Genomic DNA, 26,845 nt, shown 5'->3' on the forward strand with positions numbered 1-26,845 from the left:
TTAAACTTCAATGAATGCATTCAAGAGATGTTGCTGAACTGTATTTTAGAATATTCAGTTTGATGGCTTTCTAAAGCAGTATTTCTGCTATTTCTCAGGCTGTTAGAAGGGCAAATGTTTATTAGTTGGAATTTCATTTCAGTAATGGAGTCTATTGACAACTGTCATCCCCGCCGAGGCAACCCCTAAGTAACGGTGCCATCACTGCTTGGAATGGTAGAAACATTTTTTGACGTTTCTTCCGGAAAACCGGGATGACTTTTCCAGAGTCTAGAGAACCCTGTATCTGTTGGATTTATATCACAATCGTGACAGTTTGATGGCAGAATATAATTTTTCTATGTGTTACTATTTTGTATCTACGCCAGTCAACTATGAGTAGTTCAACCACAACGGCCATCGACTCATTGTAAATCTCTATCCCGTCCACTAGAATGTAATATTCGTCTTCTTGTATGTGCTCCACACTTGCTGTCGATGTCACGCCAGCAATGTCGAGCGCCCACAACGACGAATCAGTCAGTCTAGTCCTCCACAAACCGTCACCGCGACCACTATAGAATTAAACGACGAATATTGCATTCTAGTGGATGTGATAGAGATGTACAATGAGTCGATTGCCGTTGTGGTTTTCGGATCACTTGAACTATCCATCCCGTTATCACCATCACTACCTCTTACCATGTAGCACCGCTCCACTAACACCAAACCAACACAAAAACTTACACTACCACCACCTTCATCATAAGCACCTCATCACTTACGGTAGTGGTGGTGGGGGGTCGTGGTCGTGGTCGTGGTCGTGGTCGTGGTGTTGATGATGATGATGGTGGTGGTGGTGGTGGTGGTGGTGGTGATCTGGGGTTGTGATTGGTGGTGGTGGTGGTGGTGGTGGTGGTGGTGGTGGTGGTGGTGGTGGTGGTGGCGGTAATGATATGAGGATAGTGGCCATATCATCCTCATCATCATCATCACAGTCGCCCCAACCAACACCATTGACAAAGCAATAACAACGTCATCCCAGCTAACAACAACGAAACAACAGTACCAACAATAATAAGAACACCACTTTCAAGAGAAAAGGTTTTCTTCATATTTACATGTCACATATCATGATCAAAACCAACACATTCGCAGTTAGCCATTATAACTATAGCAACGACATAAAATTAACTACAATATTTCAATGTAGATGATAAACTTTAGTATTTTTTGTTTGAATTGCTTTTTGATAAGTATTGTGTTTTGATTGAATTACTTTTTGTCAAATAATGCATGATTTTGTTTGAATTGCGATATCCATGTTACCCATGATGGAAATCATACCAGAAGCAATGCAATGACGAGTATCTGGATAATGAGTAATACAGACACTCGTACTTGATAATACTGATTTAAAGTTGTTTATGTTTGGGACTGTAGGCTATCTGATTTACATGTAAATTTGAACCAGGACTCTTCCTTTGCTTTATTTTCTGTATGTCACGTGCCGTCTACTGTGCCCGTCCTTCGCTTTCTCTTTGTTAAATTATAGTATACGCCGAGTGGCCGCATTCAATAACATAGGACACACAGGTTGACACGAAAAATGGTAAATAAAACAAAGGGAACATTCACGTGGATCAGGTTTTTATCAGATTTGGCCTTAATAATGGAATTCTGCTTCCAGAGGATACGTTTTCATCCCCCGTCGCACTTAATTTATCATCGTTTCTGCTCTTGATTAGGCTAGAATGAAGAACAACGTATTTTAATATATATATTAATTGTATATTGGCCAGGTGTTGATAGCAATGCGATGCCTGGATGCAAAGACGGCTGCGTGACTTGCCCTGCTATCACTCTATATAAGAATACAGAATACGAACGTTAAGCCTGGCCTGGAGTACCCGGTTTCTTTAACAGCAATATTGAATTCAGAATGGCATTATTTTATTTCATTTTTTTATTTCGTTCTGTCTAATGTTAAATATGTATTTTTAGCATAATCATAGTCTGACTTATTTTTTTTTTTTAAATATAAAACCCGAAATAGGTTAGATACAACCTGTAGTTTCTGTAGTCACGTACCCCACCTTGTCTTAGTGGCTGTGAATCTGATCTATTATCCATGACTATCATTCTATAGCCTCTCGTTACCGGATAGTCATCGATTTTGCCACATCACAATAGTTCATCAACTACATAACTATACAGTTATAAGTAGTACCAGCACAACCAGAAAATTAGTTTGTGATGGCTTGTAAATTTACTGTTTGCAACCAGGTAAAGGTGAATTCTCAATCGGACGTTGCCGTCGGAATTTGGGTGGCTTATTTTTCCATGTCTGTTGTTTTTGAAGAATTTGTATTGTGTTCGATTGCTTACTGTGGGCCTACATGTTGAAATGCGTTGACAAGTTAACAATAATTTTAACGCCATAGTTAGCTTCATAGGCAATTGCCTGCTATTTTTAAACCAGTGTCGTTTTTCTTATTTTCCTATTGGTTTCTAGGTGCTTGGGTTATATTTGAAATTATTCGTTTCACTTTTACTTTGTTGTGTCGATGTCAAACGTAAAACTGCTGACAGAATTGGCGTGACTCCCACTTTTTCAATAAAGTTTAACTCGAGAGTGTTAACTTTTATTTACCTGTGTAGTGTGGTTTGTTTTAAGAATTGTATTGTGTATTTTTTCATCGCTTCATTAAAAATGGATGTGATTTTAATGATTTCGTACCGTATACCGGTAAAAACATTCTTTACCCAAGTGAAACAGCGAACTATATTTCGCTATGCATGCTGGGTACATGCGTTGGAGAGCGCATGTGCAAAGTAATGTAATTGTTCAAAAAGATGGCGAGTGTCGTACGACTTGGTTTTCAGCGTGCAGCTTGTTTTAGTAGCAGGTGCCTTATAACAAGACAGACGAATTTGCGTTCATTACCACAGCTTGCTAAATACTGTGACGTCGCATTCAAGGCACCTGCAGGTAAGAACTTTTTTTATGATAAATATATTCTCCCGGATGGTGCCTGTGTGACTATTAAAGTTCCTCGATGGTTTCAACTTTGTGACCATTTGCAACTTTAGTTCAAGCGAAATGTTGCCCGGTGAATGCTAACATTATATTCATGTTCTGAGAAGTTAGCGTTGATCTTTCCGATTTTTAATATCAAAATTCAGACATGCGTGTTTCGTTTCGTCTGATTTATATTTTGTGAAATTGTGTCAGTACGTACATCGTAAGACTCACACACAGCTGGTTCGTTCAAGGTCAGTAAGTTCAGAGGGCGGAGTCACAAGATTATGTCGGTAGCTATTTTATGTTTTATTTACATTGCAGTACAGTTCCTAATTTGCGCAAATACCACTATCATTATAGTACAGGTGTTCCAAAGTTTTGATAGAACACATAAAAATTACATACCTATAGTATTGGATCACAGGAATGGCTTTTCAAAGGGGAAGTAAGTTTCTTACATTGAACCGACCTTGAATTTGCTATAAAATTACTGTAACTATGTAACTGATGAAATTGCAAGTTCCGTTTATATCTCAGCTGTTCGCATTTTTTAATTTTATCCATGAAAATGTCTGACTATAGAATGGTACATTATGTATTTGGGAATAGGATACAATCACGGATAGTCACATTGTGAGAGTTATAAACTATTCAAATTATCTTGAAGTGTTTTGTATGTCTCTATTTCCCTCCCCCACCACCACCCACAATAAAAAAAATCCACTTTCGTAAACATTGGCATGTCAAAAACAGAAAAATATTGCTGCTTCAAGTACCTGTGAAGTAGATGCTTGCATTATGTGTGGCATAGTTACCCATTCCTTGACATCTGTAAACCAAATAAATTGAAATGTAGCGTACATTCCCCTGATTGAAATGATAAGAAATGTCCTGTAGTAAAGTATATATTTGCAGGGCTGAGGCTACAGGAAGTCAGGTTTATGAGTATTAGCATACAATACATAACAAGAAGGAAATGTTAATTATATCATGTCCATAGACAATGGACAATATGCTTGAATTTTGAATGGATAATTTACATAATAATTACTTTACTGGTTAACAGGTTAATGACATCCACATGACCACTATTTATTTTGTATACTTGCTTGTATTATCACTATTATGAGCAGTGAGTGTGTACTTAACTTCATGCGAAACAAGACATGACATTCACAAGCCATTAGTGGTCCAAGTGCAACAAACCCGTGGGCTTGCCTGGCGAAAACAGGTGTCATAAAAGTTGTTTGCATCTCTAAAGCTGTTTGTAGCGTTACTTATAATAGCCTAATAAATTGATAACAACTGATATAAGACGGAGATAAGGTTTGCCTCAATTGCAGTCCATGCAGACAGCGGAATAGAGGTTTTACAGCTGTTTACTTGTGTTATGTAAGAGCCCATCATCACATGTGTAAATATTGGTACTCTTTGATAACAAGTCAACTTGCTTGGCTAATGGCTTGTCCCAGTAATGATGATCCTTATTTCCACATCAACATATTTTAATTTTGAACAGTGAACACAGTTATATGATTTTAAAGGTGCTCTTTTGGAGCACTTATGTAACATATATATTTTCCCATGTTTTGTTTTAAGTTATTTGTTAAAAATAGTTGCCTTCTGCTCATCGGCAGTGTATTCATATTAATTGATAAAAGATTGAACCACCCCTTCCCTCCCCCAGATGACAAAGTAGAATTTCAAATTCAAATTGAAATTATCATTACTTCTCTCATACTACAACTGAATAAATGTTGAAAACAGAAAATAGTAGTTGTTTTTATTTATTTTTATTTGCTGTGTTTTCACTAATTATTTATTTTTTACATCATTGCAAAGAAATTAAAATCTATTGATAAGAAACTGAGGAAAATACCCAACAATAATTCTCCAGAAGTATTTACATGGTATACTAATAGGAGGAGCCTATATCCTAAATCAATTAATCTACATAGATGTTTGCTGCTATCACTGTCCAGTATCTCTAAATTAATTTACATGAGAAAAATGTTAATGTATTTTGAAAGATATCAGAGAAAATGGGCTTTCAGTTGATGATAACAAATGAATTTGGGTGTTATATTATTACAGACAGAAGATACACTGAAAAACATGAATGGGTGAAATTGGATGGTGACATTGGTACTGTAGGAATTACAAGCTATGCACAGGTAGGTTGTGATAAGGTGTTCACTGTTCAGAATGATTATCAGCATAGAGCAATAATAGTTGGTAAGTAATAGGGGATATAAAATCTGACTTCCCAACAAACCAGGACATTATGTATTAGAAATATTAAAATTTAATAAAGGAGGAAAAGTGTGTATTTAGGTATTCAAGTCACAGTTGTATTTTGTTGTAAACTTACAATGCAGCTGGAGTCCATGAGAATGGACTGTAATGTGAACTGTGTATATTTAATGTGTAAATACAGCTGTTTGTACTGTGATGACCCTTTTGACCTTAAATGTGACAGCCTACATAACTTCCCATGTTGCTCAATGAGGAGCATTTAATGTTCAGACACTTACACAAGCATATGTCACTCTTCAAAGTGTCAGTCCTTGTTTAATATTGGTGGAGTTTTCACCAACCCCAGTATTATGTGTTACAGATAACCACTAAATTTTTTTTTTGTAAATTGTTTTAAAGATGTCAATTTCAATGCCATAATTCTGTCTGTATGGCTATAACCACAGTAAAAATGTTGATTCAAGGAAAAAGTCAAATATAATAACAAGTTTTCTGTAACAGAGTGTACAAAGGAGCCCATTCCATAGTGTTTAGTAACCACAAAAATGTATTGATCATGTCTGACCAACACGTGCTGACATTTTAGGGGAGCAGTATTTCTGTAATCTGCAGAAATAAAGAGATGGAGTCAGTAGATCAAGATATGTTTGAATAAAGCAAAATTAATGTAATCTCCCAATAGTCAATATTTGTGCACAACTAACCATTGTGATTGGAAAGACTAATATAAACAATCCAATCCACATGGATTCTAGGCTACATAAAGAAGTCAAATAGTTAGTGTTCATTTGTCACAAGGGGGTGGGGGGTTAGTGAGAACGGCATTTAGAATTGTAGTGTACTCGCATATAAGAGTTTAGTCTGTGTGAGTACTAGCACTCAGAAGCTCAAAAGGAGTGAAATTTGAGCATGTACATATACATAGAGCTCTTAATCTTATCTTATCTTTTGACTTTTGTGTTCAGACTTCAGAATTTTGATTCACCACTACTGTTTACTTTTGTTGAAGTGTATCTTTTGATATGTTGATTGTCAAAACGTGTCTGGTATATGTTTTACACATTATCTGGTGTACTGCAACATGTGCACTAGCTAATAATTAGCATGATAATATCAGGTAGGTCTGCAATGACAATAAAAACTGGACCAAGCCCACATAATAACAATTCATAAAATTCATGAATGAAGTGCTACTGACAGCAATTTCTTGGGACCATCAAATTTGATGTTCTCCTATCTCTTACTATGTGGTGACTCATATGAAAACCTAATTTTTATCAACTATGTTGGCCGACAGCAGTAAAACTTGTCTGTCATTATGGGGGCACACTGCATGGATATAGTAAATGTTCATGTGTATAAATTCACATTATTCTCAAAGTACAATAGAGGTATTGTCATACATGATACAATTTAAATAGTGACAATACTGGCTAACTTTGGAACAGTGAACTGATGTTATGATATTAGTTATGGTTATAGAATGTTTATATCATATTTCTTTCTATAGGATTCCCTAGGAGAAGTAGTTTATGTTGGCTTACCAGATATAGGATCAGCATTTGATGTAGATGGTGAGTATATATGTATATTTTGTGTGAACTTTGGTATAAAGTTCAATGAACAAAATAATAGGGGCACTGAGTCAAATTTTGATTCTGGACACATTGTTGTTGAACATAGTATTGCATGTCAGACCTGTTCAGCAGAATTGAAATGATTCCAAAATTAATACTCATTCTACCAGGGTGGGTGATGGAGTGGGGGTGGTATTTGTACACAATAAAGTACAAGTTGGGAAAAATAGGACTAGACTGCAGTCAATCGTAAGTGGGTAAAGTGTTGTAATTTTTAGGACAGGGTGGACATTCATTTTGTTGCAATACACTAGTCTCATGACTTTGACTGTGAATTTCAGTCCCAAAGGACGTAGTTTTCATGTAGTGTTAGTATATTGTAAATTATGGATCAAAATGTGTGTACATATGTGCATGTACACGAATAACCTACTTGTGAATACTTGTCCATGTCTGTGTATGCATATCTGTCAGTCTGTCTGTCTATCTGTCTGTATGTCTGTCTGTCTGTCTGTCTGTCTGTCTGTCTGTCTGACTATTAATTACCTGTGGACTAGAGTAAAATTTGATCTCAAACCAGACCAGGATGTACATGTATTATTTACTGATATCTGCTGCTTTGTACATTTATCAGATTGATAGAACATTTTTGTGTTTATTCCTCTTTCAAAGTTGTATTTGTTCTAATGCTAAATTTGGTGCACTTCAACAGATGAATTTGGTACTGTTGAGAGTGTAAAAGCTGCAAGTGAACTTTATTGTCCAGTGGCAGGTGAAGTCGTAGAAGTCAATTCTGCTTTGGAAGATGAACCAAGTCTTATTAATAATTCCCCATATGATGATGGTAAGTGTGAACCAAGTCTTAGTAATAATTACCCATATGATGGTGGTAAGTATGAACCAAGTCTTAGTAATAATTATCCATATGATGGTGGTAAGTATGAACCAGGTCTTAGTAATAATTCCCCATATGATGGTGGTAAGTATGAACCAAGTCTTAGTAATAATTCCCCATATGATGATGATGATAAGTATGAACCAAGTCTTAGTAATAATTCCCCATATGATGATGGTAAGTATGAACCAAGTCTTAGTAATAATTACCCATATGATGATGGTAAGTATGAACCAAGTCTTAGTAATAATTCCCCATATGATGATGGTAAGTATGAACCAAGTCTTAGTAATAATTCCCCATATGATGATGGTAAGTATGAACCAAGTCTTAGTAATAATTCCCCATATGATGATGGTAAGTATGAACCAAGTCTTAGTAATAATTCCCCATATGATGATGGTAAGTATGAACCAAGTCTTAGTAATAATTACCCATATGATGATGGTAAGTATGAACCAAGTCTTAGTAATAATTACCCATATGATGATGGTAAGTGTGAACCAAGTCTTAGTAATAATTATCCATATGATGATGGTAAGTGTGAACCAAGTCTTAGTAATAATTCCCCATATGATGATGGTAAGTATGAACCAAGTCTTAGTAATAATTCCCCATATGATGATGGTAAGTATGAACCAAGTCTTAGTAATAATTCCCCATATGATGATGGTAAGTGTGAACCAAGTCTTAGTAATAATTCCCCATATGATGATGGTAAGTATGAACCAAGTCTTAGTAATAATTCCCCATATGATGATGATGATAAGTGTGAACCAAGTCTTAGTAATAATTCCCCATATGATGATGATGATAAGTATGAACCAAGTCTTAGTAATAATTCCCCATATGATGATGGTAAGTGTGAACCAAGTCTTAGTAATAATTCCCCATATGATGATGGTAAGTATGAACCAAGTCTTAGTAATAATTCCCCATATGATGATGATGATAAGTATGAACCAAGTCTTAGTAATAATTCCCCATATGATGATGATGATAAGTATGAACCAAGTCTTAGTAATAATTCCCCATATGATGATGATGATAAGTATGAACCAAGTCTTAGTAATAATTCCCCATATGATGATGATGATAAGTATGAACCAAGTCTTAGTAATAATTCCCCATATGATGATGATGATAAGTATGAACCAAGTCTTAGTAATAATTCCCCATATGATGATGATAAGTATGAACCAAGTCTTAGTAATAATTATCCATATGATGATGATAAGTATGAACCAAGTCTTAGTAATAATTCCCCATATGATGATGGTAAGTGTGAACCAAGTCTTAGTAATAATTCCCCATATGATGATGATGATAAGTATGAACCAAGTCTTAGTAATAATTCCCCATATGATGATGGTAAGTATGAACCAAGTCTTAGTAATAATTCCCCATATGATGATGATAAGTATGAACCAAGTCTTAGTAATAATTATCCATATGATGATGATAAGTATGAACCAAGTCTTAGTAATAATTCCCCATATGATGATGATAAGTATGAACCAAGTCTTAGTAATAATTCCCCATATGATGATGGTAAGTATGAACCAAGTCTTAGTAATAATTATCCATATGATGATGATAAGTATGAACCAAGTCTTAGTAATAATTCCCCATATGATGATGATAAGTATGAACCAAGTCTTAGTAATAATTCCCCATATGATGATGATGATAAGTATGAACCAAGTCTTAGTAATAATTCCCCATATGATGATGATAAGTATGAACCAAGTCTTAGTAATAATTATCCATATGATGATGATGATAAGTATGAACCAAGTCTTAGTAATAATTCCCCATATGATGGTGGTAAGTATGAACCAGGTCTTAGTAATAATTCCCCATATGATGATGATAAGTATGAACCAAGTCTTAGTAATAATTCCCCATATGATGATGGTAAGTATGAACCAAGTCTTAGTAATAATTCCCCATATGATGATGATGATAAGTATGAACCAAGTCTTAGTAATAATTCCCCATATGATGATGATGATAAGTATGAACCAAGTCTTAGTAATAATTACCCATATGATGATGATGATAAGTATGAACCAAGTCTTAGTAATAATTCCCCATATGATGATGGTAAGTGTGAACCAAGTCTTAGTAATAATTATCCATATGATGATGATAAGTATGAACCAAGTCTTAGTAATAATTCCCCATATGATGATGGTAAGTGTGAACCAAGTCTTAGTAATAATTCCCCATATGATGATGATGATAAGTATGAACCAAGTCTTAGTAATAATTCCCCATATGATGATGGTAAGTATGAACCAAGTCTTAGTAATAATTATCCATATGATGATGGTAAGTATGAACCAGGTCTAATTAATAATTCCCCATATGATGGTGGTAAGTATGAACCAGGTCTTAGTAATAATTCTCCATATGATGATGGTAAGTATGAACCAAGTCTTAGTAATAATTCCCCATATGATGGTGGTAAGTATGAACCAGGTCTTATTAATAATTCCCCATATGATGATGGTAAGTGTGAACCAAGTCTTAGTAATAATTCCCCATATGATGATGATGATAAGTATGAACCAAGTCTTAGTAATAATTCCCCATATGATGATGGTAAGTATGAACCAAGTCTTAGTAATAATTCCCCATATGATGATGATGATAAGTATGAACCAAGTCTTAGTAATAATTCCCCATATGATGATGATGATAAGTATGAACCAAGTCTTAGTAATAATTCTCCATATGATGATGGTAAGTATGAACCAGGTCTAATTAATAATTCCCCATATGATGATGGTAAGTATGAACCAGGTCTTAGTAATAATATTCCATATGTAGTCTTATTAATAATTTTCCATAGTGTGATGGTAATTATACAGCCAGCCTGCATACAGTACATACTCTGCAATACTACCGGTATTTGACTTTAAAAAAGTAGAAATGTCGCTCCTGTACTCCCAAAACTTCGCTTTCCATAACTCACAAGCTCCCAAAAATATCCAGATTTCATATTGGGAGTGAATCAAAAGGGCTTTTTAAAAAGGCAACAAAACTGTTGTGGCCTACTGTTTTTGATAAAATTTACTAGTTACACAGTAATATTATAAAATACACAAACTTCATTTTCTTTTCCACAGGCTGGGTAATGAAACTTAAACTAGATGCACCAGAACAATTAAAAGATCTTAAAGATGCTGAAGAATATAAGAAGTTTGTAGAAGATGCTCTGTAACTTGAAAGGGACCAGTCCAACCAGCCACATGGAAACATGCTGAACACTGTTGTTGTAATTAATGTAGTGTAACACTTGGCCCAAATATTACTGGGGCATTTCCTGAACACAGAGACAACGTACAAGTTTTCTTAATGTGTCAATTTTCCTTATAATGAAACTATGGGAATATTTTAGTAAGGTATAGTATATTCAATAAAATGCATTTGATAATTTGGTAAAACAAGGGATTTGGTACAATTTGCCGTAAAGAGGTGGACTATGCTGATACATGTGGTTTCAAGCAGGAATTCTACTTTCCATAATTTGTGTTGTAATTAACAGTACAAGGTCATCTCGAATCATCAGTTTCACATAACAGCTATGACAGTAAAGAACAGAATGTTATCTCCCTTCTATGAATGGTCACAATTGTAACTGAATATTTAGTTTCATATATGATAGCACTGTAAAGCACAGTATGTTATCTCCCTTCCATAATATTTTTTATAATTTATGGTACATGGATAATCAAATATTCAGTTTCATCTGTGAAAGTAAAAAAAGATCTGTTTACAACTGTTTGCCGGGCAGTTATGATGTGATGGTTGTGACAACACAGAGCAGTTGATTTTGATGATGTGATGTATTTTGTATTGCAGGGTGGTTTGCCAGACTTTGCCATTTGTACAAATATAGAAGTAACCTGTCTTACAGTTTTATCTTACTTTTTGGGTGGGAAATAAATAAGATATTTTCTTGATAACAAGATCACTTCTTTTGTATTATAACAGCAGTGATATTAATCTGTAAGGTAAGCCATGACGGGGAGCCCTCACACATCGTTCAACCTGTTTCAAAGCAGCAGGCCAATGAGGGCAGTGTGACATGACATATCTTACAGTCTACAGATTGTAATTTGGGATGGAAACATTAGAATATTTGATGATTGGCTTATCAACATTAAATGAATCAATAACAATAGAAAGGTATGGTAACATTTTAAAATAAGTTTTTTTTGATCACTGTATCAGACTAACCCTTTTCTTTCACACAAACAATAAAGAAAATGTAGAACAAAGACATTTAATTTTTATGAGATACAAGGCTGGAATGATTGACACGGCTGTACGACAAATGTTTGGTGCTACTGTATAATCAATGTAGATGTCATTTTTTGGTACATTTGTAGATGTCAGTACAACAAAGCAAGACTGTTTTCAACTATTTTTGTCTATTTTCTCTGTCTCTCTGGTGTCTTTATTCTCTCTCAGCCATGGTCTATTTTCTCTGTCACTCGTGTCATTTTCCCCCCTCGGCCATGAATTTGATAAAAAACAGACAGTTGTTGAATACATTGTATTACAAACATGCTGGGGAGTAGCCCATTTACATCGCGATCTGTGATATTGCTTCACCATCTCACTAACCCCTTGTAATGCTCTCGACAATAACCAATTAATTTAGCCATGCAGTTATCAGCATGCCTGTTTGTTGATATATACATAATTACTACTATATGTCAATTATGTTGCCCTTGTGCTCATTTTAGTGAGGGTACATTTACATATTGACTTTATTTGGATACAGTCAAATAGACTGGCATACATTATCACTCCCCATTGTGACCAATCAGTTTTAGTGTTTTTTGTCAAACCACTTTATTTGGTTGCCGTTGATAGCATTACAAGCGGTTGGTGAAACTGCAAAGCAAAATCACACATCCCGATGTAAACGGGGTATGTGAGGAGTGCCCTGGCAGGTACATAAAGCATGACTTTAAATAGAACTTGCCAGTGAATGTATTTATCACATTCTCTTGTGATATTGGTATGAGCAGTCATGGTCCTATCACATGTAAGAAATTGATAAAATGATCACTTGGCTTAAAAACAGTGAAGTCTGTGGAAGTATTTCCATTCCCATTTGGGTTATATCTATTGTAAGATGTTTATTTAGATATGTTACCAAATACATATGTACACATGATCTCCCTTTGACTGTCACACTTGTGGGTATCAACTGATTTTCAATAGTCCTCCGAGAGAGTTTGAGGGTTTAGTCATACATGTATAGACCCATCAGGGAACTTTTGTTTCTATCACATTTGTAACTACTGAAACAAACAACTGTTAAGTGATACCGATAATACATCATGTGTTTGCCATGATGAATGGCTTGTGTTATGTATGGAGTTGAGAGGAAATTGACTTGAGATCTCCCTATTTGTACTTACAAATTTGACCGTGAATCTCGAGAGATAAGACCAAGATGAACAGCGCCATCGTCTATCACAAGGATTGCCTATTGACAGGATTCATAGTACAGCTAGAAGAGTACATGACAGAATAAATGATCAAATATTTACTCACACAAATTATACAAAAGGGTGGTTTTTGGAATAATTGAACTGTAACTGTAGTGTTATAGGCATGACAAAGTTCTGGCTGTGTGTATATGTGTGTGTGTGTGTGTGTGTGTGTATATAACAACTGATCATGAACTATGTCAGCAAACTCAGCTTGCTGGGGATAGTACTTTTTGTGTGAAATCGGAAGTCAAGGCAAAGTATTTGGTCTAGTGATATGAAACTTGGGTTAGAAGTATATCACACCATTGGAGAAAATTCATTTGTCAAGTAGAAAATGTAACAAAGAAGCATAAATTTTTGTGTATATTTCAATGTGAAAAAATAGGTTGATATTGCAATCACTAGCAGTATCTTTTAATAGACATGAAGGCATAACTCGGGAGAGGTGCATTGTCTGTGACGTTAGAAATATATACTCCTTTGGTCAAAGTGGCAGTTGCATTATTTAACCACATGTACTGTACAGAGATATACAGAAGTACGTACAGACAAAGAATGCTGTTCTAAAAATGTACATTTTCATGTACCCTCACCAACCAACCATCCATCCATCCATCCATCCATCCATCCAACACACACACACACACACACACAGTCATACAATCCAACATAGCTATTGACAACCATGTAAAAAAATGTACTGAAATCTTTGTATATAGACAGACACCATTTATTCACACCAGATATGAAAACAATAGTGGGATAGATCAAATTCATAAAATACTCTGTCAAAGTTTATCACACTGTATAATCACATATTAAGCTTCTCTTTCTGACCCATTTTGACTATAAATTGACTGGAAATAATATCTTTCTCTTATATAGCATACCATACCACTACATTTATTTAAACCCTATATCAAAGACGACAACTTTATAGTCATGTCACTTGCCCATTCCTAAAAATTTACAACCCTGTATTTCAACATTTCTCATATAAAATCCTTTTAATAATTCCTGTGCAATTATTAAATATTTTAGAGATTACAAGTAAACTATAATCTACCATTTTATCACATCTCACCGATGAAACCATTTCATGATATTCAATATGCATTATAAAGTCAATCACAATCTTAGTTAAAAATACTCGTTACCAATTCTATTCTATTCACTTGCAGTGATTATTGGTTTAGTTATACAGTACATGTAGACCCATAATTGTTCAGTTTCTTGAATAATTCTCTGAATGCCGACTTATATTGAGAAAAATACTTAACTTGAATGTGCATATTTTCCAGTACGTTATCATTCTATTGTATCTATATAACTCTACGGATTGTACATGTCAAAGAGAAATTATCAGTCCAATGACTTCAAGCTATGGCTAGAGTTTGTCACTGAACATCATAAGGCAATAACTACATACTCTCTGGTAGAGTCATACACCATACCAAGAACAACAACACACTGAATAGGTTGCCATATGTGTAGGAAAATGTCAAAATCTTGAATAATATTGAGTAATGTTGAGTAATGCTGTAACTCCACTATAAAACACACATGCTGTGCTAACAATAATCCCTTGTGTGTTCAAAAAACTCTTATTCCTACCAATACCTATTTTACATGCAAGTTTTCCTTAAAAACAATCGTGATATTTTTGTAAGTGTAAATATTTTAGGGAATTGCTTGAGAATCTTTGACTTGAATCAAAGTCTTTTTTTTTTCGTAAGTGAGGCTTTTGAATCTGTTAATTCAATACAATTATCTTTGCAAATGCACTTTTCCTGATCTCATGAAATATGTTTTATCATAGACTTTGGTGTTCTTCAACATTTATGGTTTTACAGCGGGGTTATTGCATGATGGATGAATATTGTTTATTCTTGATTACTATTGCACACTACTTTCCCTACACATAGGCAGCATGCACGTTTTACAGTCGTGATGCTTGTCAATGCATAGGACCACGACTTGCAATCTGACGGACAAAGTTGATCTGGTCCTCACTCAGCCCCAACTTCTCAGACTCTTTGTCAAACATGGCAACGGAGCCATATCCACCAACATAGCCATTCAGTCTGGTTGTAATGTGAGAAGTCCTCACTTCCTTGGCTGTCAGGCTCAAACTGTTCAGTAAAGAACGGTTGTTACGCAACAGGTACTTCTGGTGGTAGCTGATGGAGGAATATACAGAAAAATGTTGTCAAATTGCTGAGTATTGGTAAACATGTATTAAAGTCTTATCATTGTGTGACTTCTGGGCATATCTGTGTAGAGCCAAATGGAGTGCAGCAGATCTGCTAAAGAGAAGTAAAGAAATTACACAAAATAGTATGTGGACCCTGCTTGCACCAGAATTGGAGTAAATACTAACATAATAATAGTCCAAATAGAATTTCTTGAAAAGCTGACATTTTGGGCATGAGCTATCTTGTCTGCGCTTGATATCAAGTATAAAATACAATATATGTGAAATGTATTGTAGAAGGAAGCAATGATTAGATAAAATAACCAATGTGCATCATAGTCATAACTGCGACCTTCCACCACAAATATAAAATATACTTGAAACCGTCCACCACACACACACACACACACATATACACATACTGTTAACAAATACTTACTCTTCAGCATCATAGAAGGTCTCAGCAGGAAGAATTTTGGTGACAATTTTCTTGGAGATTTTCTTTTGATGTTCTTCAAGTGTCTTCTCGGCAAGGTCCTTCTGGTCATTGCCATGATAGAAGATGGCTGACATATACTGGCGAGTGTGACAGGCAGTGGAGTCATGGTTTCCCCAGAATATCTTCAGCAATGCTTCATAGCTGGTCTGTTTGGGATCAAAGTCCATGTCCACTGTCTCTGTGTGATCACCACTGTAAGCAAAAACATGATAATATCACATGTCATAATCAAATCTTATGTATTGCTATGGTGAAATTGTGAATTCTACTCGACAATAATTTTCTGTGTCACATACCAGCACACTTTGCCTAAAGAAGGTCTTTGGAAATATCAATCTGCTTTGTAACTTTTAACTTTTATCCAAACAGAAACTTTCAATATCACGTCCAACACTGTTGCCAAAATGAGAAAATTATTAATTTCAACAGTATTGAAGCATTTCATGGGGTATATGATAAAATCTTAACCCTGATTATAGGTATTGTGGAATTTGGTAGTTGAGCATAAAGGCCCTCCTAAAGTTGAGCCCTTGCAACATACAACCTTGGTCCGCAAATCCCATACCTGGGTTGTAATGGTCAGGTAAGCCCTGTAAACATCTCATACCAATATTGTATGTATTACCTCAAAGAAGTAACTAATAGTAATGTGATATCAATACATTGTGTAGGCATAATGAGAGTCTTCATTTGACTAGGATATTGCGATATAAATTTCCTAGCTGAAGGTAGATAGAATTATTTTTGGGTGCACACCAAGTACCAAAGTCAAGCAAGTTTAGAAATGACCCAAAGAATGATTTAATTTCCAAAAATTGACCCTTTTACTGTCCACTTCATTTACAACTAATCCTTTATTGTATTTGAAATGTCTGAGTAATATTTCTGTAAATAGTGGACAGACGAGTCAGCATATGCTTGTATACATTGTACATGGCGGGTACATTGTCATCAAGTACAATACAGACTATACACACTTGTAATGCCTGGGTCATAGAATGGGAGATATTTCTGTTTCATAATGTGATATTTCTTGTAAGACAACCACTGCAATTAACAAAACATACATAAAGTAAAGGTCATGCATAACATGCATACATTGTACTAAGTACAATCACATGAATGCATGCTTATGGATCATGATGGATGGCATTGAAGAATACTCATACTTACAGGTCATGGTAGGTGGGACTTTTCTTCTTTCCTCCTGTGTACCCGACCCTGGTGTGGATAACCCCCTCAGCACAGCCATACTGTGCCTCGGGGAACCAAAATCAGCTAAGTGCAAAAGTGGCTCTTTGAGTTGGCATATCTGGTTCGTAGTAAGGCATATTTGACGGCTTTAACTGTTGATTAGAAAAGAAACGTATCCATTAGAAGCATACATAATACAATACTCGCTATGTATAGATTGATGTGGTTGACTGCTAAGTTTCAATATTGAGGACACTGCCCAGGACTTTTCCTATTTTCAGTTTCATGACAATTACTCTCTGCTGTGTTGATCATATGTATAAAGGTTACAAGCATCTTGTGTTCATCATGTGACATTTCATTCACTCCTTCAAAACACAATGTTGTAGAAGCTTCCAGTGTTACATGTAGATGATCAAGCTGACATGGCATGAAAAAATGAAATCATCCCTAGTTATAATCCTCACACACCAAGTAGTATGGCTGTGTAATGCTATATATTGGTTATACATTGTATATACATATATATACTTTCTCAACTCCCTGTAAGTGTATTGGATCAAAGCGTTCACATTACAACCTAGTCTATCATACCAAGTCCCAAATTATACAGTTGAGTGACTGAGCACATTTGTGGCTCAAATCTTGCCTAAAGAACTTCAACCGTTCAGAAATGCATTATATATGGAACAACTGTTTTTGCAGAGAGCTGTAAGTGTTAGCCTACCTGTATGATAGTAATTATGCTAATTAGATCATACATAGGTTACCGGTACTGATCTACCAGCAACTAATAATAATAATAATGTTGGGTTCTTATTTAGCACTTTCCCACTCTGTGCTCAAAGCGCTTTTCAATTATTACCCCTGGCTCGGATCAGAATGGCACAACGGCCCTTTAGTCTTCCTCAACTCCCCGGGGAGCATACAATCCATTGCAGCCATTTAAGCGCATAGGATTAAAGCCTTCACATTGCAACCTACATCCTACCAGGTCCCCAATTATACAGCTGGGTTGACTGAAGCACAGTCGTGGTTCAAATCTTGCCCAAGGAGTTTAGCTTCTCTGAAACAAACAGCAGGCAGTGACGGGGCTCAAACCTGCAACCTGTAGATTCCAAGCCGGTCACGCTAACCATTCACCCATCATGACTCCACTACTCATGACTACTACTATCAAGTAATAAGTAACCACAATGCAACATTATTACACATCAAAGGAATATTATTTTACAGAATTTGTAGAAGTTACTATAGGGAGATGAACCTATTATTTGTGTATTAGTAAAGAGTGATTTTACCTCATTTGAATGGCAATACCATAGTGATACAGTGTCATACGTGTGTCAATTTGAGACATATACTATTAGGTTTTATTGGTATTTGGATATTCTACATAGAAATACTATCAACACAAAAAATCTGTCTACATTCTTGGTTAGTTTGAAGTGGCACTGGAAGCAAAATATTACCAACACCTGTCTGATGCCATAGTTTTTTTACAGAGAAGTACTGATGAACACAAACATATGAACAACAAGCCTTCAATTGAACACATAGTCCCCAACTTGTATGTTTTATAGCAAAGTCATTGTGCAAATCCTGAAATCTGAATCTTGAGATACAAAACTTCATAATTTATTGACTAATTTGCAATTTGGAGATCAAAGGCAAAGGTCAAGATATGAAAAGAAAGCTGACCTTTGGGGTATAGACATTTAAATGGAGTCTTTGTTTATGTGAGGGTAGACACTTGAATGGTGTCAATATGTAGTAAACTTTTAGCAGTAACAGGCAAAATGTGCTTATTTATCACAAACATGGCTACCATTTTGCTATTCAGTTCACGGTCTTGCAATTAAGTGACATGAATATACCTCAAATAGTAAAAACCAAGATATGATTAAAATATCATCTTTATTCAAAAAGCTATGAAGATAAACTAAAATTTGGTTATTTGACCTTGAAAAAGGCTTTCAAGGTCAAAGGTCAGGGTCTTAAAAGAAAGTTCCTATTTGATAATATGGGTAAGCACTTGAATGGACTCACTATATATAGTATACCTCTAAAGTTGCAATGCATATTGTGAAATTTAACAACATATATTGCTGCCATTCGGCCATATTTGTTTTGGTCATAAAACAAAGTGGCACGCATATGTCTCACCATGGAAGTATAATATTATACTTCCATGGTCTCACATAGTATGATACCTTTATGCCAGGTTTGGTTGAAATCGGTTGGTGCATGCCATAGATATGAGGATGAGGATGAAAGGATGGATGGAACCCAAAGTATAAGTCCCATGCGAGTGGTGCCCGTTGGGGACTAAAAAGTATATAAACTGCAACTTGCCAACCAAATTCGATATTCAACAGAGAAAATGAAAGGATGCTTACCAAAAAGTATTCAAATGTTACAATTTAGTAGAAAGAATCTGCCCTGGTTTAACACCTATACTAAAGTCTGACTTTCCTGATCCTTGGACTTTATGTTCTCACATGATGGTTCTTACATTCATAAATCATAAAGTATATATGTCAAAGGTCAAGGTATTGGGGATCTCAAATACAAAAGAAATTGATGCAAATAAAGAATTTGCAGTTCTTATTGTAGTTTCCTGTGGAAATTAACATCTGTTCAATCATGAAGTGACTGACTTAAAAAACAGCACTTTTACTTATATATGGTTCAAATGATACCAATATATTTTGTCTGGTTTAACCTTTGACTTCACTCATGTGAGAACTAGCATGGGTCTATTATTGATAGATCCATGGAACTAGGCAGCAGGAAGAATGGTATTCAATAAGTGACATGATATGTTGACTCTCAGACCACTATTACTACTTCAACCAGCCTCACCATCACAAAAGCTGACCTTTGACATATATTGTTTACATCAACAATGGTGACATTAAATTTAACACACTGTCTATAAATAGATCCATGGTACATACAGCACACTATCACAAGTTTCAATGAATTCTGACAGTATGTGAAAGACTTTCTCAAAAATTCCAAGAAATCTCAAATCACAGGAAGCTGAACAATGAGTATGTTACTGTATAGTGACGTCATACAAGCAAATTCCCCTGTCTTTGGTCATGTTTACATTACCAGTACACTTTTTTGGCCTTGAGACCCAAACAGATTTTATGTCATTGTTGTGCAGGGGTGTAAATATGTTAATGACATTGAAGCTAGCCATCTCATGCATCTAGTACAAAGTCCATCATAACCAAGGCGCATGTCATCGACATTCAACTCAACAACCATCAGTGTAGTGCTCCAATGTGACCTAACAAGTCTGACTGGTAGATCCACAGGCACTTGTTTCCCCAAGATATGTATCAGAATGTTTCTTTCAGAATACAATAACGCGATTGTCAATAATATCAATAATATTGACGTGTTTAGCCAACTGTATATGAAAGGGGTAAAATTACACTTGTTTCTATGATTGTGCAAGTCCACCTACCACTAAATAACAACTTTGCGGTGGGTGGCCTTGGGCAATCATAGAAATAAGTCTAATTTTAACATTCTGATAGTGACACATATCTTGAGACACAAGTGCCTGTGGGTAGATCCCATGAATTCACCTTGATTGTAATTTCTTTCCCTTCCAAGCTGGTCACAAGACTCACATGGACTAAGCCTTTGGGATCACAATTTGGTCCCTCACTTTTGGTGACCATCAAATAGCCTTAGATAATCTAGTCTGGACAATGTAGGCTGATGATTAGTAAATCTTACCAAGTCTTCCATTTCTCTTTTGAAAACTAGAATATGTTATCAGGAAGATCATACATAAATGGATGACAGTTGTCCACAAATATTCTACTTATAGTTAGTTTTCTTTAGCATATATCAATAAAACAATCTCATATACAAAAGTTTAGCTACCCATTTGTTAGTTCTACATATTTCATATCATAAAAAATAAAGAATGATCACTTCATGAAACATAAAGCAAAATAGCTTTGTGAAATAAAAATAAATGACAACCGTACCTGAAAGAGGCAGATCAATTGTGCTTTTTCTGTCTAAAAGTACTTCTTACTGATCAGTAATATCCCTGTTTACAATTTTCCAAATAGTATATTTTAGTGTTGTTCTTCCAGTGTATTTATGTGTCACATATTGTACAATGAAAGTGTACATAGAAATAAGGAAGTTGATTTCTATAACTACAACCGGTAACAACTTCCTTGAAATATGACCATTCCCTTTCCAAATATGGACTTTCAACAGACCAACTCTATTTCTGACGAATTTTCTTTTCTTTTTTCTGTCTTTTAACCTTCTGATTTTTAAAATATTTTGAAATTATAAGCAAAGTCAAGAAGTCATTCTAGAGGTGATAGTCATATCACACCACCTAATATATGTCTCATACACACAAAAAAGATACCATACAGGAAAGGAAAAGTCTTGTATGAAATACAAAAGTCAAACTATGTTGTAAATATAAACACTATAATGAGCATGTTGTGCCTGAAGCATATCAAGTGGCTACTCTCAATCAAAATATAAAACAACATTTCATGTTAGGCCATGCATGGAGGTATAACAATCTATGGCCATGTAACAATTATTGAATTAAAATGAAAACATTATCTAACTAAGACTGAAGAGAGTGAAATTTGTTGGGATAGTTACGATCCGCTATGCATCTGCTAATAAGCGTTTTAAAGATACTTAGTTTTTTAGACTACGTCACGACACAGTGAACCATCGTCCGGGTGAAGGAGGTGACATTTGTCGTCGGGGAATTTGAAACGTTTACGTTACATCAGCAAGTAGTTGTACAGAACTACAGGTTACACAACGTACTAGTACATCAGCAAAGTCAAAGTCACCGGGTAGTTCAGTAAAATCATTCAACCAAATCAAACAAAATTTGACATCGAACGTACCGTATTTTGGAAAAATGCGGGCCACGAAGAGAGTTTCCTCCAAAGTATGCGAAACTGTGAACTCATGCGGTACTTCTGAGACGCCTTATCAGACTAGACGATCGTCCTGTATATGTTTATGTAAAACTGACTTTTCAGAATGACCTGTGAACTGCCGTAAAGTGTTGTATTGCGACAAATACTTAAGTCGTAAAATAGTTGTCACGTAATAAAGTGACATTCATGACAAATATGACAAATCTTAGGTCAGGTTACTTATACAGAGATAAATCAGAAGTATTGGACAGATTTATACCAGCTCAGATCACAATATAGCTGCCAATGCGACAAATACATATCGTCGTTGCAGATTTACAGCATCTATACCATTGGTGGCGCACTTTATAACATTTTCCGTCACCGGGAAAGCCAGGCAAATTGTTGCCTGAAAAGTCAACTGTTTTCTGCTACGTTGTGATGCATCACTCTAGCACGTATTGGAATTTATAGCACTCTACAAGATAAATGTTTGATACGGTGACACATAAACATCGGAAATGGGCAAGAGGAAGCGTGGTGAAGGATAGGCGTGGTCAGTGTTATCAGTTTTGATGCTAACCGGCCCAGCCGTTGTGTCGATCACTTTGACGAGAACGTTTGGATTTTGATAGAAAAGAGTACAATTTCCTCCACTCAGTGTATCATTTGAACAATTATCACATTTTTATGTCAACGACGTCAGTATTTAGTCTCTAGTTATTCTCGTGTGAAACATTATTTGTACGGTTACTCGCATACCAGGACACGTTTACAAATGAAGATGTTACCTAGTGTCGGCGTATTTGGCTATGGGTCTCTGGCCCGTGCCAAAATATCCATACTACAGGCGGTAGGGTTCAAAGTTGAAGCAGTTTGGGCGCCTTCAATGGAACTGGCCCAGGATATCGCTACAGATCTCAATATTCCATTTTACACTGACAGAGTTGACGACGTGTTGCTACATCAAAACGTTGACTTGGTTTGTATTAGCAACCCTCCCATAATGCACTCCCAGGTAGCTGTTAAAGCTTTGGGTATAGGAAAACATGTATTGTGTGAAAAACCAGCAGGTCTCAATGAAGTAGATGCCTTCAAGATGGTAAATGCAGCAAGGTATTATCCAACTTTGATGTCAATTATGGGCCACGGACTGCGATTCCTGCCAGCTTTCACACGCATGAAATCCCTTATAAAGGAAGGATATGTTGGAAAAGTACAACTGTGTGAAATTCGTGTCCACTGTGGAAGTCTGCTAAAAGAGAAATATAACTGGGAATGTGATGAAGTGATGGGAGGAGGTGTCCTAAGTGTGATTGGATGTCACATGATTGATATCATAACATATACCATTAACGAGAGGGCTGTAAAAGTGAATGGTGTACTAAAGACATTCGTTCCTCAGACATCAAAGATAAATGGAATACGTAACATTACAAGTGATGATTTCTGTACTTTCCAGATGGAACTCAGTGAAGGGACATGTGCAAGTGTTTCTCTCAACTGTCATCTACCTGGTGTTTTCTCCCAGGAAGTGCTCGTTGTTGGCACAAAAGGTCGACTGTCTGTCAGGGAAGCTGATTTATATGGTCAGACCTATGAAATGAGCAAAGAAGAAATTATCGTCGCTGATTCTCTTCTCATTTCAGAGCAGCAAAGGCTTGGGGTTTCAGATGCAGTACTTAAAGAACTACCTTTGCCATACTTCAAGGGTGTCTTGAAACTGATCTGTATGCTCAAAGATGCATTTGAGAGAAAGGAGGATAAACTGAGCTGGGATCCAGAACCAATTTCCATGGCAGCAACATTTGAAGATGGCTTGTACATACAGACTGTGATTGATGCGATACGAAACTCTAACAGGAGTGGATTGTGGGAAAGAGTTGCTATCATGACAGAGGAACCAGACCCAAATCCATACCTTACATCGGCTGCTGTCAACAGAAGCAGACACTCAATTACTTTCACTTAAACTTATCATACAGTGAACTGCCATTGATGAAGACATTTTCAACATACAATGCATTTGGTAGCTACCTGATGGACACATTTTCTTAAGAATGGAGATATAACATGTCAGGGCTCGAAATTAACAGTAGTCCCATGCCCACAGACTACCAATTGTGGTCATGGGGCTACCTTAGTTCGCAGCTGGTAGCCCACTCAGGCTACCACTGGTTATGTGATGAGGATGGAAGATATATGGACATGGAAGTATTTTAATAATACAAATATTTCCAATAGAGGAAATCTGCTTTTAGTTCAGGAATATCAGACTACAGGTCACAATCCTATGGCTACCAATTTCTGAAACTGGTAGCCCACTAGGACTACCAATGAAAAAAGTTAATATTGAGCCCTGCATGGAACATAACAAGAACATGAATAATGTATTATTCTGAGTTATGTAATCAATAGTCACTGGAAATTATGTAACATTTTTGTTATTAAGAAAAAGTGTCTATTGAAAGGCATGTCATGATGTGTCATATCAATAGGTGCTTATGACAGGCACCTGCCAATAGACAGCCTATACAAAAGGCATGTGTCATATCGATAGGTGCTCATGACAGGCACCTGTCGATAGACAGCCTATACAAAGGTATTATTACATTATGTTTACATTGAAATTTGTCATGGGACACCTTTCAAAGATGTACAGCTCATTAAAAAAAAGCTAGAATTCCCTGTTTCCCCGGGGTGTGATACATCATGGGGAAAAAAGCACTGACTTTAATTAAGATTCAGGAATTAAAAATTTAGAAATAAAAATCCTTGATAATTCAATGTATAATTATGGTAAAATGGTTATATAGGTCAAACTAGGATTATGCAGTCACATGAGACAAGGGAAAATAGCAATGGCTCTCTCTTACAGTCTTTATTAACAGTTACATGTTTTACAACTCCAGGTCTGAGAATTTAGAAAATGATGTTTTATCCACCCACATCAATCTGTATCTTTGAAAGGGATTGCAAAGTTTCCAAATACTACAAACTGATGTTAATCAAGATAAGTTATACTTTTATTTATATGTTACCATTCTTACTACCTTTTACATTTCAGTGAATGAAGAATACCCTTGTAAAAATGTTATTGAGTTGAGAAAACTTAGGCAGTTGTAGTTTGGTAGGAAAGCAACAGACTAGCTGAATTTTCTCAACTCCAGAAATAACATCTTTGTTTAACAAATGTTAATATAGTATGGCATTGATTTTAAGAATCTGTGCTTCACTGTTATATATGATGGAAAGGAAAGGAAAGTTTCCTAGTAATTAATTTCCAATTTACACAAAGTATAGATTCTAGACTAGATCTTGTCTATTTGGTATTAATGTTATTTATTGTTTTATTTTATTCCTGGGATATGTAGAGTAGCCCTTCAGAGCATAATAATTTTCTTGGTCTTTCAAACTGATTGAAAACTGGGTGATTGCCATTTCTAAATTATGATATTTATATCGAGGGCACAAAATCAAAATTGTAAGTTTTAATGATTTGTAACTGAGTGGTTTTTCATTTTAATTTAGCTGTTCCCACTACTAAAGGTTTAGTAGATCTGTCAATGATACTCAGTTTTTTTTGTACAGCATTTTATTTTTACTAATTTATGGCTTTGTTGTGTAATGTTGTGCAGGTGAACTTTCCTACCCTTGAGGCCGAACTTATCAGATGAAAAAAATTGGGGAAGGTGAACAGTAACCAAATTCACTTTACCAATACATTAATGATATTAATCTTATTTATTAATTTTATATGATTACTGGGGTATGTAGGCTAGCCCTTCAAAACATGATAATTTTCGTGGTGTTTCAAACTGAATGAAAACTGGGTGATTGTATCAGTAACCAAATTAAAATAAAAACAGTTCACTTTGCTGAGATCTAACGTGATAATTTACTCTTCTTTCAAGCAATCTGTGATTTTTTTATCGGGGGGGGGGGGGGTGGCAGAGTGTTTGACATGATCAAAACTAATTATTTCAACAAATTAATTTATGAATATCAATACACAATTAATTATTTGTTGGTTTTTGAAAAAAAAATAGTTTATAATGGTGATGAGGTTTGGGGAAGTGTGAAATTATAAAATATGTTGACAGAGCACATTTTGAGTTTTCATCACAAAATAAACAATCACCAAATTTAGTCAATTTGTACATAATTTTATGCTGCATTGAGATGTTTTGTACATTTATGAAAGTTCAAAATTTGTAGTTTTTAGCAGCTGATAAATTTTGTTGTAATTTTAAACCATAATTTATACAGTGAAGTATTCAAGTTAGTATTCAGTATTCCTGAAATATTTTGCATTGCATCCTTGCATGTACTTTAATTAAATTAAAATCTACACTAGCTGCAACTAGATCAATTTTTGAAACAGAGTTTGTAGATATAATGAAGTATTCATAATGATGTACACCATGGACAGTATTGACTCACTTGTTAGTAAACATATTTGTGTATCTCTTCACATAATATTGTACACCCAGTATGTTCTCCATGGTGTTCTTTGGCTGACTATATATACATAACATCCCAATTACCAACCCCTGTACATGTTGTACACCTATTTCTTACAACCATATCACACCATTCTTAGCCTGGAATCCATGCGAATGGGATTTTGAATTCGTGGGGAAATCAAAATTCAAAATTCTTGATCTACTAGATTCTAGGCTACACTATACTAGGATATCATTACCAGTAGGTCATAAAGGAAACTCTAGGTCTCAACCTAAAATTTCATAGTGTAGCACTGAGGCAACA

General features: G+C 35.5%; 3 protein-coding genes across 4 annotated transcripts; 2 read left to right on the plus strand and 1 right to left on the minus strand.

Moving 5' to 3' along the window:
• Positions 1 to 2,835: 2,835 nt before the first annotated feature.
• LOC144437522 (glycine cleavage system H protein-like) lies at positions 2,836 to 13,303 on the plus strand. The gene is made up of 5 exons (XM_078126463.1): positions 2,836 to 2,971; positions 5,099 to 5,178; positions 6,771 to 6,834; positions 7,550 to 7,681; positions 10,867 to 13,303. The coding sequence occupies exons 1-5, from the start codon at positions 2,836 to 2,838 to the stop codon at positions 10,959 to 10,961; spliced, it is 507 nt and encodes a 168-aa protein (XP_077982589.1). The 3' UTR covers positions 10,962 to 13,303.
• Positions 13,304 to 13,977: 674 nt separating this feature from the next.
• On the minus strand, positions 13,978 to 22,199 carry LOC144437207 (peptide methionine sulfoxide reductase-like). 2 transcript variants are annotated; one of them, XM_078126100.1, is made up of 4 exons: positions 22,061 to 22,199; positions 17,118 to 17,290; positions 15,885 to 16,136; positions 13,978 to 15,431 (listed from the first exon to the last, which is right to left on the minus strand). In XM_078126100.1, exons 3-4 carry the CDS (start codon positions 16,109 to 16,111, stop codon positions 15,209 to 15,211), a joined length of 450 nt encoding a protein of 149 aa, XP_077982226.1. In that variant the 5' UTR covers positions 16,112 to 16,136; positions 17,118 to 17,290; positions 22,061 to 22,199; the 3' UTR covers positions 13,978 to 15,208. The 2 variants fall into 2 exon arrangements, with proteins under 2 accessions (XP_077982226.1, XP_077982227.1); XM_078126101.1 differs by lacking the exon at positions 22,061 to 22,199 and adding an exon at positions 21,155 to 21,292.
• A 654-nt stretch (positions 22,200 to 22,853) lies between these two features.
• Positions 22,854 to 24,276, plus strand: LOC144438251 (glucose-fructose oxidoreductase domain-containing protein 2-like). Its single transcript, XM_078127301.1, has one exon. The coding sequence runs from the start codon at positions 22,854 to 22,856 to the stop codon at positions 24,045 to 24,047; it is 1,194 nt and encodes a 397-aa protein (XP_077983427.1). The 3' UTR covers positions 24,048 to 24,276.
• Positions 24,277 to 26,845: the final 2,569 nt, after the last annotated feature.

This window comes from Glandiceps talaboti, chromosome 7 (assembly GCF_964340395.1).
Source record: "Glandiceps talaboti chromosome 7, keGlaTala1.1, whole genome shotgun sequence".
NCBI lineage: Eukaryota > Metazoa > Hemichordata > Enteropneusta > Spengelidae > Glandiceps > Glandiceps talaboti.

Excerpts from the sequence above, each read along its gene's own strand:
- LOC144437207 (XM_078126100.1), bottom strand. The coding sequence starts at position 16,111 with ATGGACTTTGATCCCAAACAGACCAGCTATGAAGCATTGCTGAAGATA. Across the intron at positions 15,432-15,884 it reads ACCTTCTATGATGCTGAAGA|CTACCACCAGAAGTACCTGT; the intron begins GTAAGTATTTGT and ends TTCCTCCATCAG.
- LOC144437522 (XM_078126463.1), top strand. The coding sequence starts at position 2,836 with ATGGCGAGTGTCGTACGACTTGGTTTTCAGCGTGCAGCTTGTTTTAGT. Across the intron at positions 6,835-7,549 it reads ATCAGCATTTGATGTAGATG|ATGAATTTGGTACTGTTGAG; the intron begins GTGAGTATATAT and ends GCACTTCAACAG. Across the intron at positions 7,682-10,866 it reads TAATTCCCCATATGATGATG|GCTGGGTAATGAAACTTAAA; the intron begins GTAAGTGTGAAC and ends TCTTTTCCACAG.
- LOC144438251 (XM_078127301.1), top strand. The coding sequence starts at position 22,854 with ATGAAGATGTTACCTAGTGTCGGCGTATTTGGCTATGGGTCTCTGGCC.